This window comes from Euphorbia lathyris, chromosome 8, assembly GCF_963576675.1.
Source record: "Euphorbia lathyris chromosome 8, ddEupLath1.1, whole genome shotgun sequence".
NCBI classification, from domain to species: domain Eukaryota; kingdom Viridiplantae; phylum Streptophyta; class Magnoliopsida; order Malpighiales; family Euphorbiaceae; genus Euphorbia; species Euphorbia lathyris.
Window position 1 is genome coordinate 3,671,844 of NC_088917.1, and position 15,853 is coordinate 3,687,696.

At 34.8% G+C, this 15,853-nt stretch overlaps 1 protein-coding gene across 1 annotated transcript; it reads left to right on the forward strand.

Moving 5' to 3' along the window:
- The first annotated feature begins 3,199 nt into the window (after positions 1–3,199).
- LOC136203333 (probable xyloglucan glycosyltransferase 5) lies at positions 3,200–14,255 on the forward strand. Its single transcript, XM_065994455.1, has 5 exons — positions 3,200–4,198; positions 7,865–8,173; positions 10,478–10,768; positions 12,110–12,223; positions 13,306–14,255. Exons 1-5 carry the CDS (start codon positions 3,503–3,505, stop codon positions 13,933–13,935), a joined length of 2,040 nt encoding a protein of 679 aa, XP_065850527.1. The 5' UTR covers positions 3,200–3,502; the 3' UTR covers positions 13,936–14,255.
- The last annotated feature ends 1,598 nt before the right edge of the window (positions 14,256–15,853 follow it).

Genomic DNA, 15,853 nt, shown 5'->3' on the forward strand with positions numbered 1-15,853 from the left:
GTATTATTATATGAAAAAAGAATTACATTCTTCCATAATGGTGTAATTTATTCCCACTTGATTATCCACCTTTATTTTTTTTCATATTTTATCATTTCAAGGATAATTATATTTATAGTCCTTGAACTTTACATTTATTTTCATTATAGTCCCTAAATTTTAAAACTGGACATTATTAGCCATGAACTTAGCATTCTACTAACATAATAACCCCTTTTACTGTTGGCTAAATCAAAGTGATTCATGACCATCTTAAAATAGAAAAGTCCAAAAATTAAAAAAAAAAAATAGATCCACAATTTTCTAGGGATAGATAAAAAAAAAAAACCGAACAAACCGGTAAATCGAGTTGGAAAAAGCAATTAACCGAACCAACAGTGTTTGTTTAGGATTGAAAAAATAGTCTGGGTTCGGTTTCAGTTTAGAGTGTTTAAAAACCGCGGTTTATGGTTAACCGCACCGTTTAAAATATATGTATTTTTTTTATTTAAACGTATATACTTTGTAATTACATATAAAATAAATACAAATTATATACTTAAAATCTAGTCATACACTTTGTAATTACAAATTATATATTTAAAATTATATACAAATTACCAGATCAGTATACTAACTTATTATGCTATACTAAATACTTAACTTAAATTATTCTATTCTAATTTCTATCTTGAAATTATGTGTATTTTAATACTATTTAAAAATTTAGGTTTAGATAAAAATTATGATTAACCGTTGATTTTTTATTAAACACTATTAACCAAAAAATCTAACTGAAATTAATAGTTAACTGTTCGTACGGTTAACCGATATACATGGACCGGTTTCGGTTAAAGACCTCAAAACCAAACAGTTTAAGAATTAAAAATTCTTGAAATATCATTTCCATCAAATCTACTGTAAGGATTACCTGCTATTGAAATAGTCATTTTGATTAACGATAAAAGAATCAATTATATTAGTAAAGTACAACGTTTATAGGACTATAATGAAAATAAAAATAAAGTTCATGGATCATAAATGTAATTTATCCATAATTTGACCCAAAAATAATTTGGTCAACACCTGAGAGACCCTTCAGATCTTATCTAGATTTTTCACCGTTTACTTCTAAGTCAACACTTTATTTCTTCTTAGGTTGAAACCTAATATAGTTAATTTAGTTGTAAATAAGAAAGCTTCCATTTTTAATAAAAATGCAACCTTTTTTTTCCTTAATTACTTAACAAAATGCATATTCCATTTATACCTTAATTTAATGTCATTAAAGTTTTTCCTTCAAAAAAAAAATATGTCATTAAAGTTTTTGGTAAATTACAAATTTAACCCAACATGTAAAATTACATTATTTTAGCCTCAACGTTTTTGAAATGGTATCCATTTAACCTTGAGTAACGAGACATGGGCTAAATTGGTACAGTTTCACAAAAATTAACGGGTCAAGTGTCATTACTCAGGACTAAAATAGTATCATTTTACAAATGCTGAGACTAAAATAATGTTATTTTAATTATTTTGCACGTTGAGATTACATTGACGCTCTCTTAAAAACCAGATTAAATGTACCATTGGTTACTGGAATTCGAAATCTGTTCTCTGAAGGTTGTAGTCTTGGTTGCCATAAATCCATACGAGGGGATGGCTCATTCGACCGAAAGTTCTCGTCCGCTCGTCGAAAACTTATAATGGCTATTCTCGGTTATGATTTTTTTCATGATTATCTCAAAATGATCACTCAACTTCCATTTGTCTCAATAAAATCACTTAATTTTGAATTTTGTGTTAATAAAGTTACTTTGACGACTCAAAGAGCAAAAAAGACACCGAAAATATATATGACGTGACCTTTCACGTCAGCGCTAATTAACTTTCACCGCTGACCAAAACGACATGTGGCTGTCCATTAGCTAATCGAAACGGCACGTGACTTCTACTTAGTGTCGTTTAGGTAGAGGTGACAAAATTACACACGACTCGATTACACGACATAAATCGACAAGTAATTTTAGTGTTTGGATTTAGTTTAGTAGGTAATTTGTTATTGTTGGTTGATACGCAAATTTTTGAGTTGGGTTAGGGTTGATATACTAACCTGAAAACGATACGAAATGACACGAGTATTTAAAATTATTATTATATTATCTCGTATTTTTACGTCACTTTATTAATAAAGATAATAAAATTATAATTATTACTTACAAATATGATTCCAATCTCCTAAATTGTTATAAACCCATTATATGACCATCTAATATGATATTAACGGACTTTTCAATGGTTAGTGTTAACATACTAATATAAAAATGACATAAAGTATTTAAAAATAATACTATATTTTTTGGGTAAATTACACCCATGGCCACTGAACTTTATTCATTTTCACATTATGGCCACTAAACTTCATTTCTTCCCGGTATGGTCACTAAACTTTACACTTTTTAACACGGGTGGCCACTCAATTTTAACTAATTTCTCAAAACGACCGTTAACGATAGTTAACGACTTCAAAATGAAAATATTCAAGAATTAAAGTTGTTCGGAATTACATTTATCATGAAACCACATTTTTTATTTTTGAAAATCACATTTTTTGGAGCTTTGCCTCTCTAAAAATTCACTTTCTCTCCTAACCAAACAACACCCAAATGACCTCAAAACGAAAGTTTTCAAGAATTAAAGTTCCTTAGAATATCATTAACGCTTTGGATTTTTTATTTTTAACCGTCAATGGTCGTTTTGAGACATTAAATGGCCACCGATGTTAAAAAAATGTAAAGTTCAGTGGCCATACCGAGAAGAAATGAAGTTCAGTAGCCATAATATGAAAATGGGTAAAGTTCAGTAGTCATGGGTGTAATTTACCCTATATCTTTTTACATTTTTAAAAGTTATAGTTAATATACGTGCATAACAAAATTCCCTGAACCCGAAAACACGATGCAAAATCGATACTAAACCGAACATGTTAACACGAAAGTTTTTGGGTTGGGTTTGGGGTTTACTCTTTTTAACACGAACCCGAAAATAACACGACTCGAACACGAAATTGACAGGTCTACATGGTAACCAGGCGTGGAAATTGAAATTGAGTAAAAGTTTTGAATCAAAGATGAAATTTTCCCAACGGCATATGCTCTAGGACATCAAAATCAATTTGTTTTTATTAGACAAATACACATGGAGGTCTTAAGTTCTTGCAGCACCTTCTTCAACTGATACCTTTCCTCTCAAATTGAGCTTTAGCCATGTTTGGATCTCTTACTAGAGAGAGAAAGTAACTTTCAAACATAACCTCTCTTTCTCTCTCTATCTCTCTCCATCTCTCTCTATCCCTCTCTCTCTCTCCTCCTTCCTACATTGGTCCCTAAAATGAGAAACTTGAGTTCTTAATTCAATGGTTTTGTGATCTGGGTTCTGAAATTTTTCTTAATTTTTCTCAACTTTTCTCAAATTGAGTGAGTTTCTTCAATTGGGGTAGCTTCAAATCTTGGGGAGAGAGAAAATGGCACCACCAAGATTAGACTTTTCAGAAATTTGGGGGAAAAACAGCAAAGAAGGAACACCAGTAGTAGTGAAAATGGAAACCCCAAATTACTCAGTAGTTGAAATCAACGGTCCAGATTCAGCATTTCAACCAGTAGAAAAAAACAGAGGAAAAAACGCTAAACAAGTCACATGGGTTTTACTTCTAAAAGCTCATAGAGCTGTCGGTTGTGTCACCTGGTTAGCCACTTTTTTCTGGACATTGCTCGGAGCAATTAAGAAACGGTTGATTTTCCGGCAAGGAGTTACAGTGGCTACTGAAAAATTGGGGAAAGGGAAATTAGTACTGAGGATTATCAGAATCTTTCTAGTAACTTCTTTAGCTATATTGGGGTTTGAGATTATTGCTTATTTTAATGGCTGGAATGCGAGTTTGGAGCTTCAAGGGTTTGTTCATATGGTTTATGTTTCTTGGTTGAGATTTAGGGTTGATTATATGGCTCCTGGAATTCTAATTTTGTCTAAATTCTGTGTTGTTTTGTTCTTAATTCAATCTGTAGACCGGTTGATGCTTTGTTTAGGGTGTTTTTGGATTAAAATTAAGAAGATTAAGCCGAGGATTAATGGAGATCCGTTCAAAATTGGGGATGTTGAGGCGTCTGATTCTGTGTATCCTATGGTTCTTGTTCAGATTCCTATGTGTAATGAAAGAGAGGTAAAAAAAGATTCTTCCTTTTTTTTACTGTTTTTAGTACTTTTTCTACATTGAAATTGTGTGACGGGTCATGTTAGCCGACCCTGAATCATTTCGGGACTAAGGCTTTGTTGTTGTTGTTGTTGTGGGGTAAAAAAAGATTCTTTCTTTATCTGTTTTTTTTACTGTTTTTAGTACTTTTTCTACATTGAAATTGTGTGACGGGTCATGTTAGCCGCTCCCGAATCATTTCGAGACTAAGGCTTTGGCTTTGTTGTTGATGGTGTAGTAGTTTAGTCCATTAAAATTGTGTGAATTGTTTTGTTTTTATGGTGTTTAGTAGTTATCTATGTTGCACGGACACTCCTCTTTAGTAGCGGTTTTGTTCGTGTCCGGGTGTTTGGACACTCCTCTTTAGTAGTCGGTGTCCGTATGTTTGGACACTCCTCTTTAGTAGCGTTTCTGTCGGTGTCTGTATGTTTGGATACTCGTCTTTAGTAGCGTTTTGGTGTTTCTGTCCGTGTCCGTGTGTTTTGTGTCCGTTTTCATTGTAGTTTCAAAGCTACTTGTATGAAGGTTATGTTTTTTAAATAACGTGTCCGTTTCTGTGTCCATGTCTTTTTCGGTGTCCGTGTGATATAGATAGTTATTATAGATGTTAAGCTATGTCGAGAATTCTATTTTGTTCGGTTTTTCTAATTAGAATGAGAATCAGAATTTTTTTTGTGAATTCTATGAGGAAAAGTATTATGCTTTTAAATCCGTATAATATGTCTAGAATTCTATTTTGTTCGGTTTTTCTAATTAGAATTTGAAATCGGAAACTTTTTCGTCGTGAATTCTATTAGGAAAAAGTATTATACTTTTAAGTCTATATAATCGCGGCTTTTTTGTATGTCTAGAATTCTATTTTGTTCGGTTTTTCTAATTAGAATTTGAAATAGCAAAAAATTTCGTAGTGAAAGTACTTTCCTCCATTAAAATTGTGTGAATTGTTCTCTTTTTATGGTGTTTAGTAGTTATCTATGTTGTTCGGATACTCCTCTTTAGTAGCGTTTTTGTTCGTGTCCGTATGTTTGGACACTCGTCTTTAGTAGCATTTATGTGTTTCTGTCCCTGTCCGTGTGTTTCGTGTGCATTTTCATTGTAGTTTCAAAGCTATTTTATGAAGGTTGTGTTTTTGAAATAACGTTTCCGTTTCTGTTTATACGGAGACTCTCTTTAGTAGCGTTTGTGTGTTTCTGTCCGTGTCAGTGTGTTTTGTGTCCATTTTCATTGTAGTTTCAAAGCTATTTTATGAAGGTTATGTTTTAACGTTTCCCTGTGTCCGTTTCTGTGTCCATGTCTTTTTTGGTGTCCGGGCAATATAGGTAGTTATTATAGATGTTAAGCTATGTCGAGAATTCTATTTTGTTCGGTTTTTCTAATTAGAATTTGAAATCGGTTTCGGCGTGAATTCTATTAGGAAAAGTGTTATACTTCTAAATCTATATAATTGCGGGTTTTTTATGGCTAGAATTCTATTTTGTTCGGTTTTCCTAATTAGAATGAGAATTGAAAACTTTAAAAACGGCTTCTTTTTATGTCTGGAATTCTGTTTTGTTCGGTTTTCCTAATTAGAATGAGAATCGAAATTTTTTTCGTGAATTCTATTAGGAAAAGTATTATACTTTTAAATCTATATAATCACGGCTTCTGTATATGTCTAGGATTCTATTTTGTCCGGTTTTTCTAGTTAGGATTCGAAATGGGAAGCTTTCTCGTCGTGAATTCTATTAGGAAAATTATTATACTTTTAGGCCTATATGATCGAGGATTGTTTGTTTTGGAGTTTGCGTGTTTGGAATAGGCTTACGTGTCCACATTTGGATGTAATCGGGTTTCATAAGATTCGAGAGTTAGTTACTTAGGTAAAAGATGTAATTTTCTTACTCTTGTACCAACTGGTCGGTTATGGTTACTAATACATTATGTCCTTTTCGCCCGTAGATGTACGGAAAATTAGTTTGAACCACGTGTTTCGCAAGTCAAGCAAGTTTGTTATAATCAACGACTCATCCAATTCTTAACGAGAAGGGGAGATTTTGGAAACGTCTTATTTACCCCTGAACTTGTTTAAATTGACCGATCAACTCCTAAAATCCACGTGACGGAGAAGGGGAGATTTTGGATAAGTTGAAACGCCTATACTAATATATGTCCTTTTCGTCCGTAGATGTACGGAAAATTAGTTTGAGCCACGTGTTTCCCTGTTTCGTAAATCAATCAAGTTTGTTATAATCAACGACTCATCCAATTTATAACGAGAAGTCGTTATACTTTGTTAGGATTCGGTGTTATTAATGCGTGGTTCGGTCAAATCAATACATAGTTTTTTTTTTGTACTTGTTTAGAAAAAGTCAACTGCCTCCTATACTTCGAAATATCTTATTCCGAACTTGCTTAAAATGACCTATTAACTCCCGTAACTTTCATAAAATGACCAATATATCCCTGATCCCTTGTACTTGTCTAGAAAAGTCAACTGTCTCCGTATACTTTGAAAACGTCTTATTTACCCTTGAACTTGTTTAAATTAATACATACTTTGAAATATCTTATTCCGAACTTGCTTAAAGTGACTATTAACTTCCTGAACTTTCATAAAATGACCAATTCATCCCTGATCCCTTGTACTTGTCTAGAAAAGTCAACTGTCTCCGTATACTTTGAAAACGTCTTATTTACCCCTGAACTTGTTTAAATTAATACATACTTTGAAATATCGTATTCCGAACTTGCTTAAAGTGACTATTTACTCCCTAAACTTTCATAAAATGACCAATATATCCCTCACCCCTTGTACTTGTCCAGAAAAGTCAACTGTCTCCGTATACTTTGAAAACGTCTTATTTACCCCTGAACTTGTTTAAATTAATACATACTTTGAAATATCTTATTCCGAACTTGCTTAAAGTGACTATTAACTCCCTAAACTTTCATAAAATGACCAATACATCCCTAATCCCGTGTACTTGTCTAGAAAAGTCAACTGTCTCCGTATACTTTGAAAACGTCTTATTTACTCCTGAACTTGTTTAAATTAATACATACTTTGAAATATCTTATTCCGAACTTGCTTAAAGTGACTATTAACTCCCTAAACTTTCATAAAATGACCAATATATCCCTGACCCCTTGTACTTGTCTAGAAAAAGTCAACGGTCTCCATATACTTTGAAAACGTCTTATTTACCCCTGAACTTGCTTAAATTGACCTAGTGACCCCTAAAATCCACGTGTCGGAGCAAGGGGAGATTTTGGATTAGTTGAAACGAGTTACTTTAATCAAGTTCAGGGCCAATCTATGTTGCATGGAAATGGAAACGGAAATGGACACTGAGAAACGTTATTTCTAAAAAAATATACCTAGGAAAAGGAAACAGAAACGAAAAAGAAACGGAAACGAAACGTGGAAACCCTAACGAAGAAGAGTTTCCGTGCAACATAGGGGCCAAGAGATCACTTTTAAGCAAGTTCAAGGGATAATAGGACATTTCCGAAGTATAGGGGTCCGTTGACTTTTCCGAGCAAGTATACGAGGCTAGAAATGTATTAAACAGAATAATTAGTACTAATTTTCCATGATTAATAGCATAATTATTTGATTCAGCGTTGAATTTTAACGAGTTTTTTCGCTTCTTGCAGGTATATGATCAATCTATCTCCGCAGTTTGTCAACTCGATTGGCCGAGAGACCGTTTACTAATTCAAGTTCTTGATGATTCTGATGATGAAACCATTCAATCTCTGATTAAAGCAGAGGTTGGAAAGTGGAAACAAAAGGGTATCAACATAATTTATCGCCATCGGGTCGTTAGAACGGGTTATAAAGCTGGAAATCTCAAGTCAGCTATGAGCTGTGATTATGTGAAAGATTATGAGTTTGTTGCTATCTTTGATGCGGATTTCCAACCTTATCCGGATTTTCTCAAGCTAACCGTGCCTCATTTCAAGGTAGATTCAAACACTATTTTCAATGAAAACTTCAATCTTACCGCGTAATGTTAGCATTAACGTTCTGTAGATGGAATAGTTTTAGACTCTGTTGATGGCGGAGTTAATCGAAGTCAATTTATGCTAATTTATGTCCATGTATGCGCCATCTAAGATACAAATTTAGCTCGTTATTGAGGGCGAGCCTTGGCGCAACGGTAAACGTTGTGTGACTGACAGGTCACGGGTTCGAGTCTTAGGAGCAGCCAATTGGCAGGGGAAGGCTTGCCCCCAATACGCCCTTGTGGTGGGGCCCCTCCCCGGACCCTCGCTTAGTGGGGATGCGTAGTGCACCAGATCGCCCTTTATTGAGGGAGAATTGAATTTGACTCCACATAGAAAAGGGTAAATTACACCCATGGCCACTGAACTTTACTCATTTTAATATTGTGGCCACTGAACTTCAATTCTTAACGGTATGGCCACTGAACTTTATTCTTTTTAACATGGGTGGCCATTGAACTTTAACTAATTCATCAAAATGACCGGTAACGACCTCAAAATGAAAATATTCAAGAATTAAAATTGTTCAGAACGACATTTACCATAAAACCATATTTTTTATTTTCTAAAATCACATTTTTTGGAGCTCTCTCTCTACAAATTCACTCTCTCTCTCTCCTAACCAAAAAACACCTAAATGACCTCAAAATGAAAATTTTCAAGAATTAAAGTTCCTTAGAATATCATTAACTCTTCGAATTGTTTATTTTGAGACCATCAACGGTCGTTTTGAGACGTTGAGTGGCCACTGGTGTTAAAAAGTGTAATATTCAATGACCATACTGTCAAGAATTAAAGTTCAATGACCATAATGTTAAATGTGTAAAGTTCAGTGGCCATGGGTATAATTTACCCACGTAGAAAATGAGATTCTGTTAGATTTGTCGTTAATGAGTCTGAAATTGCTCCATCTACAATGTTAGCACTAAGGTTTTGTAGAATGCTGCAATTTCGGACTCTGTTAACGACATATCCAATAGAAGTCAATTTATGCTAATTTGGTTCCACGTATGCGCCATCGGAAGTACAAATTAGCTCGTTACTGGGGGAGAATGGATTTTGACTCCACCTCAAAAAACGTGCTATACTAGCACTAACTTTTGTTACACGTGGAGCTTAGGTGGCGTAGATATGGAGCCAAATTAACGAGAAATGAGGTCGTTAATCGCATGGAGTCTAAGAATTGCTCCATCTACAAAACGTTAGTACTAAAATTGTACGGGTTTATAGGAAAGAAGAGTTTCCGTGCAACATAGCATAGACAATGGAACCAAATTAACCGGAAACGGAACTCTATTAGATATGTCATTAATGGTGTCTAAAATTGCCCCATTTACAAAACCTTAGTGACAACATTTCTACATGTGTTCTCCCCCAATAACCATAGGCTCATTATATACCTTAGGTAGCCTATGTTGCACGGAAACGGAGATTGAAACGGAAACGGACACCAGTAAATGTTATTTCTAAGAAAATTTAGCTAGGAAACGGTAATGGAAGCGGACACAAAACGCTAATGAAAAGGAGTTTCCGTGCAACATAGGTAGAGAATGGAACCAAATTAACCGGAAATGAAGATTGCTCAATCTACAAAATGTCAGTACTAACATAATGGTTTCATATGTGCAGTCTACATGTGGTCTCCCCCAATAACCATAGCCTAATTGTATACCTTAGGCAGCGTATGTTGCACGGAAACGGAAACGGACACTGGGAAACATTATTTCTAAGAAAATTTAGCTAGGAAACGGTAATGGAAGCGGACATGAAACGCTAGTGAAGAAGAGTTTCCGTGCAACATAGCATAGACAATGGAACCAAATTAACCGGAAACGGAATTCTATTAGATACGTCATTAATAGAGTCTGAAATTGCTAACGGTTTCATACGTGCAGTCTACATGTGGTCTCCCCCAATAACCATATGCTAATTTTATACCTTAGGTAGTGTATGTTGCACGGAAACAGACACTGGGAAACATTATTTCTAAGAAAATTTAGCTAGGAAACGGTAATGGAAGCGGACACGAAACGCTAGTGAAGAAGAGTTTCTGTGCAACATAGCATAGAAATGGAACCAAATTAACCGGAAATGGAATTCTATTAGTCTGAAATCGCGCCATCTACAAAACATTAGTACTAACATTGCTCGATTTTATACGTATAGTCTAAATCCGTTCTCTCTCAATAACTATCGGACTAACTTTGTACACTATGCCAACGAATTGAGTCCTAACTCTTTCATTTCCATGTTGTGTTGCAGGATAATCCGGAATTAGGATTGGTTCAAGCAAGATGGGCATTTGTAAACAAAGACGAGAACTTGCTAACTCGTCTCCAAAACATTAATCTGTGTTTTCATTTCGAGGTAGAACAGCAAGTTAATGGAGTGTTCCTAAATTTCTTTGGATTCAATGGAACTGCTGGGATTTGGAGAATCAAAACTCTTGAAGAATCTGGTGGTTGGCTCGAAAGAACTACTGTTGAAGACATGGATATCGCTGTTCGTGCTCATCTCAATGGGTGGAAATTCATTTTCCTTAATGATGTTAAGGTACCTTACTGAGACTTTTGTGAAATAACGGAGAAAAAATCGATTGAATTTCTGAATTTACAGTGTGTTTCGTTAGCTCCTGAACTTGGTTAAAGTGGCTTTTGAGCTTTTGAATTTGTTTGAGGTGCTCTATTCAGCTCGTGAACTTGCTTACAGTGATCTATTGGTCTCCTGAACTTGCTTAATGTGGCATGATTAAATAGGCTATTTTAAGCAAGTTCACGGGGCTAAACGAGACACTTTGTAAGTTTAGGGAGACAACGGTATGAACTTGCTTACGGTGATCTATTGGAACTTGCTTAACGTGATATATATTTCAATTTGTCTAAATCCTCGCTTGCATTGCCACGTGGACTCAAGAGGTTAATCATGCCACTTTAAGCAAGTTCAGGGGCTAACGAGACACTTTGTAAGTTCAGGGGGCCAATCGGTATGAACTTGCTTAGAGTGTGTCATTGGCCTCCTGAACTTGCTTAACGTGATATACATGTCAATTTGTCGAAATCCTCACTTGCGTTGCCATGTGGACTTAAGGGGTTAATCGTGCCATTTTAAGCAAATTCAGGGGCTAACGAGACACTTTGTAAGTTCAGGGGGCCAATCGGTATGAACTTGCTTACAGTGATTTATTGACCTCCTGAACTTGCTTAAAGTGATATATATTTCAATTTGTCACTTGCGTTGGCACGTGGACTTAAGAGGTTAATCATGCCATTTTAAGGAAGTTCAAGGGGGCGAACGAGACACTTTGTAAGTTAATGGGGTCAGTCGGTTTTTCGGGTCAAGTTCAGGGGGCTACGGATGTATTAAGCCGAAAATGACATATTCCAATGCAATTCATACTTTCTAAAAAGGCTTAATACATTCCTAACCCCTCTATTTATACAGAAATGTCAATTAACCCCTATACTTTGGAAACATTCTATTTATTCAGTGAACTTTAACTTGTCCACGTGGCAGAGCAAGAGTAGATTTGATTTTGGACAAGTTAAAGTTCTTATCACTTTAAGCAAGTTTAGAGGGCAAATATATAAATGTAAGCAAGTCCAGTGGGGCGATAGGTCATTTTCAGAAAATTCACGGAGTCAATAGGTCATTTTAAACAAGTTCAGAAGTAAACAGGATAGGATGTTTCCAAACTATAGAGTGAAGTTGAATTTTGCAAAAACATAACCCCGTTAAAAAGTTTAATAATCCCGTTAAAACACGTCGTTTCAAGCAAATTTACAGGGTCAATAGATCATTTTAAACAAGTTCAAGGACCTAATCGATCGTTTTTAAAGTTCAGGAGGCAACCGACTTTTACGACTAACTTGGATGGACTGTGTATTAACAATGTAGGTTCTTTGTGAAGTTCCCGAGTCGTATGAAGCGTACAGAAAGCAACAACACCGGTGGCACTCCGGCCCGATGCAACTCTTCCGGTTATGTCTTCCCGCAATCATAACATCCAAGGTAATTCCGATGACCATTTTACATTTTCCGACATATATATTTGGGTAAATAATTTATTAGTCCTCACCTTTTTACGTAACACACTGTTTAGTCTTCCTATTTTAAAAAACACATTATAAGGTGCCTATCTTTTGTTAATATTAACCCTTTGATCCTTTTGTCTATATTTTTCAGATTTTTAACCGAACATATCTTAGCTTTCAAGACTGTCATAGTATGATACAAAATGACCATGTTACTCTGTTATTTTCTGTCTGTCCGTTTATGCCAAATATAATCATTAAAGTTCTTAAAAAAAATAGATAGAATGACCAAAGGGTTAATATTGACAAAAGATAGGGACCTTATAATGTGTTTTTCAAAATAGGAGAACTAAAAAATGTGTTAGGTCCTTCTGTAGGAGGACTAATAAATTATGGGTTAATTTCAAATATAACCCCTGTGGTTTCAAGTTTTAGCAAATAAATACCTGTGTATGATTTCAAGCAAATAAATACCTGTGGTATGCTCCGTTTTTAAAAAACGCGGAAACGGATGATGACGCCATCTATATGCTGACGTGGCCGAGGGTAATTTAGTCAATAAGAGTTAATTTCAAATAAATTGTTGTGGTTTCCGTGTTTTTTGCAAATGCTTAATTTAGGCAAATAGGTACCCGTGGTATAACAAACTACAATATTTGCCTAAATTAAGCATTTGTTTATGGTTTGTTATAGCACGGATACCTATTTGCAAAAACATCCAAACCACGGGTATCTATTTGCAAAAATATGCAAACCATAGGTACCTATTTGCAAAAAACATGCAAACCACAACAATTTATTTGAAATTAATTTTTGGACTAAATTACCCTTGGCCATGTCAGCATATAGACGGTGTCTTTACCGTTTCCGTGTTTTTGAAAAACGGAGCATACCACAGGTATTTATTTGCTCGAAATCAAACCACAGGTATTTATTTGCCAAAACTTGAAACCACAGGGGTTATATTTGAAATTAACCCTAAATTATTTACCGTATATATTTTCTTCAGTGTGTTACTCAACTCGCCTGAGATCGTCCTTCGATGTTCCGATCTCGCAGATAGCATTCTGGAAGAAAGCAAACTTGATATTACTCTTTTTCCTACTAAGAAAACTCATCCTACCCTTCTATTCCTTCACATTATTCTGCATAATTCTCCCGCTAACGATGTTCGTCCCCGAGGCGGAGCTTCCGTTATGGGTTATCTGCTACATTCCCGTACTAATGTCATTTCTCAACATTCTTCCTTCCCCGAAATCCTTCCCTTTCATCGTCCCTTACCTTCTATTCGAAAACACAATGTCCGTAACAAAGTTCAACGCAATGGTATCCGGTTTGTTCCAATTAGGCAGCTCGTACGAGTGGATTGTCACGAAGAAAGCCGGAAGATCCTCCGAATCAGACTTACTAGCTGCTGCAGAAAGAGACACCAAGGCAACAACGAACCAAGCATTGATACATAGAGGCGTTTCGGAGGGTGATTTGAACCGGTTAATCGAAACAGCTCCTAAACCGGTTAAGAAAGTCAACAAAATATACCGGAAAGAGCTCGCTTTAGCTTTCCTTTTACTTACTGCAGCTTTAAGAACACTCTTATCAGCTCAAGGAGTTCATTTCTACTTCCTTCTCTTCCAAGGTGTGACGTTTCTTCTCGTCGGTCTCGATCTAATCGGAGAACAAATGAGCTAAGCATATAAAAACCTCGCGCGATGCTGAATCAATCAATCAATCGAACAATCAATCAATCAATCTGAGAAAAGGGTATTTTTATTTTTCTACATTTGAAATTGGGGATTTTCTAAATAGGGTTTTTTTTTTTCTTTTTCTGTTCTTGAATCAACATTTTACAGAATAGTTCATAGTTTTTCTCAAGAATTGAATTGTTTTTTTTTTTCACAGTTGACTTAGATAATTGCTTGGGTGTGATTTTTAGAATTTTAAGGTTGAAATCATAATTGTTGTTGTAAAAAGTGAGAAAGGAAAAAAGAAAAAAAAAAAAGATTGATTCATGCTTTGGGGTTTAAAGATTCTGTCTTGAAATTTTATGTAAATTGGGAATTAATTTGTTTGATTAATATGACAAAATAATAATTTATGCTTCATCAATGCAAAATTTGTATTGTTCCCTTTGTTTCTTGTGCTATTTTCTTATTAGATAAAGATGAAATTTGAGGGCGAGCCTTGCCGCAACGGTAAACGTTGTTGTCGTGTGACTGAGAGGTCACGGGTTCGAGTCATAGAAATATTGGAACCAGTCTGCATATACACATGTAGACGATTTAGGAGTTAAAGTTATAGGCAATTTTTACAAGAGAATTTGTGAACGGTTTATATTAACTTGATTTGCATCTTGTTTTAGTAGTGCATGACCCTTTTTATTATGATCTTAGTGCTTGCAATGAGAACATGTCATGATTGTTTCCGTTATAATGAAAAGAGAGGGTTGCTAATACCACTTTTAAATAGTTGAGGGGGCTAATAGGTCGTCTCGTAAGTTCAGGGGTAAAATGACCAAAATTGGCAAGTTCAGGAGGCTACATATGGTTTACGCCAAAATCAATCTTAGCTCTTCAAAATTTGAAAATTTGATGGTTTGATTGTTTTTTAACTTTGCTATTAGACAAATAAGTTCGTGGATAAATTGAAACAGTTTCATACATATTTTGTTAGATATTTATAACTATATTAATAATATGGTAAACATTTTAGACACTTTGATAAAAAAAAATGCAATTAACTTATATACGACAGACTTAGTTGTTACATTTGATAGTTTTATGACGGTATTAGTAACACGTTAAACATAAGTAGTGTTCGGAAGGCTCGAATCAAACCAACTTTTTCAAATTTTCGATAACATTGATATTTTTTGGAAACGTTAGAACTAAATTTGAACCAGTTTATACGTTCGGTACAAATTTACACTTTAATGAAAATGTCACTTTCTTATTCTATTTGGAATATCTTTTAGTTTATGTTACATGGATACAAAAAAGATTATCAGTGTTTATGTTAAGATAAGATAATAAAGATTATCAGTGTTTATGTCGTATTTATAGGAAGCTTAGAGGTAAATTCGCCAAATTAATCTCTAGATTCCTCGAAGATAACTAGATAATGAATGTAGTTTAGGGCAAATTATTAGGAGCATTCGGTTCTCCATGTCAAATGGAGGACCTTCCATACATATTTTGATATGTGTAACACGGACCCACACATATTATAAGATGTCCTACTATTTTAATTATTACGTGGGGTCACAGTACACGTGTCCAAATGTGAATTGGGGGTCCTTCGAATGACATGGAAGACCCGGTACTTAATATAAGAACTCGTAGTTTAGATAGTTTGTAATATACTTGACTTGAGATTCCTTAATCATAGGCAGGATTGGCGGGATTTAATTCAAGTTGGATTCAGATATTCTCCCATTGGTTCACGTGTCTAAGGAGAGCTGGTGTTCCTGTTTAGTTCAATTTGACAGCTCCCGTTGATCCAAACGTCCCTGTTAGTCTAAGATGCGTGTATACTTATATTATTTATGGATATATCTATTAATTTTCAAAATTAAAAGAATGTATTTAATTTTTGACCTAATACATTCTTA

What these genes read in the sequence shown, in the direction of transcription:
- LOC136203333 (XM_065994455.1), top strand. Translation starts at nt 3,503, where the DNA reads ATGGCACCACCAAGATTAGACTTTTCAGAAATTTGGGGGAAAAACAGC. An exon ending in TAACCGTGCCTCATTTCAAG is followed by an intron (nt 8,174 to 10,477) that starts GTAGATTCAAAC and finishes GTTGTGTTGCAG; the next exon opens with GATAATCCGGAATTAGGATT. An exon ending in TTTTCCTTAATGATGTTAAG is followed by an intron (nt 10,769 to 12,109) that starts GTACCTTACTGA and finishes TTAACAATGTAG; the next exon opens with GTTCTTTGTGAAGTTCCCGA.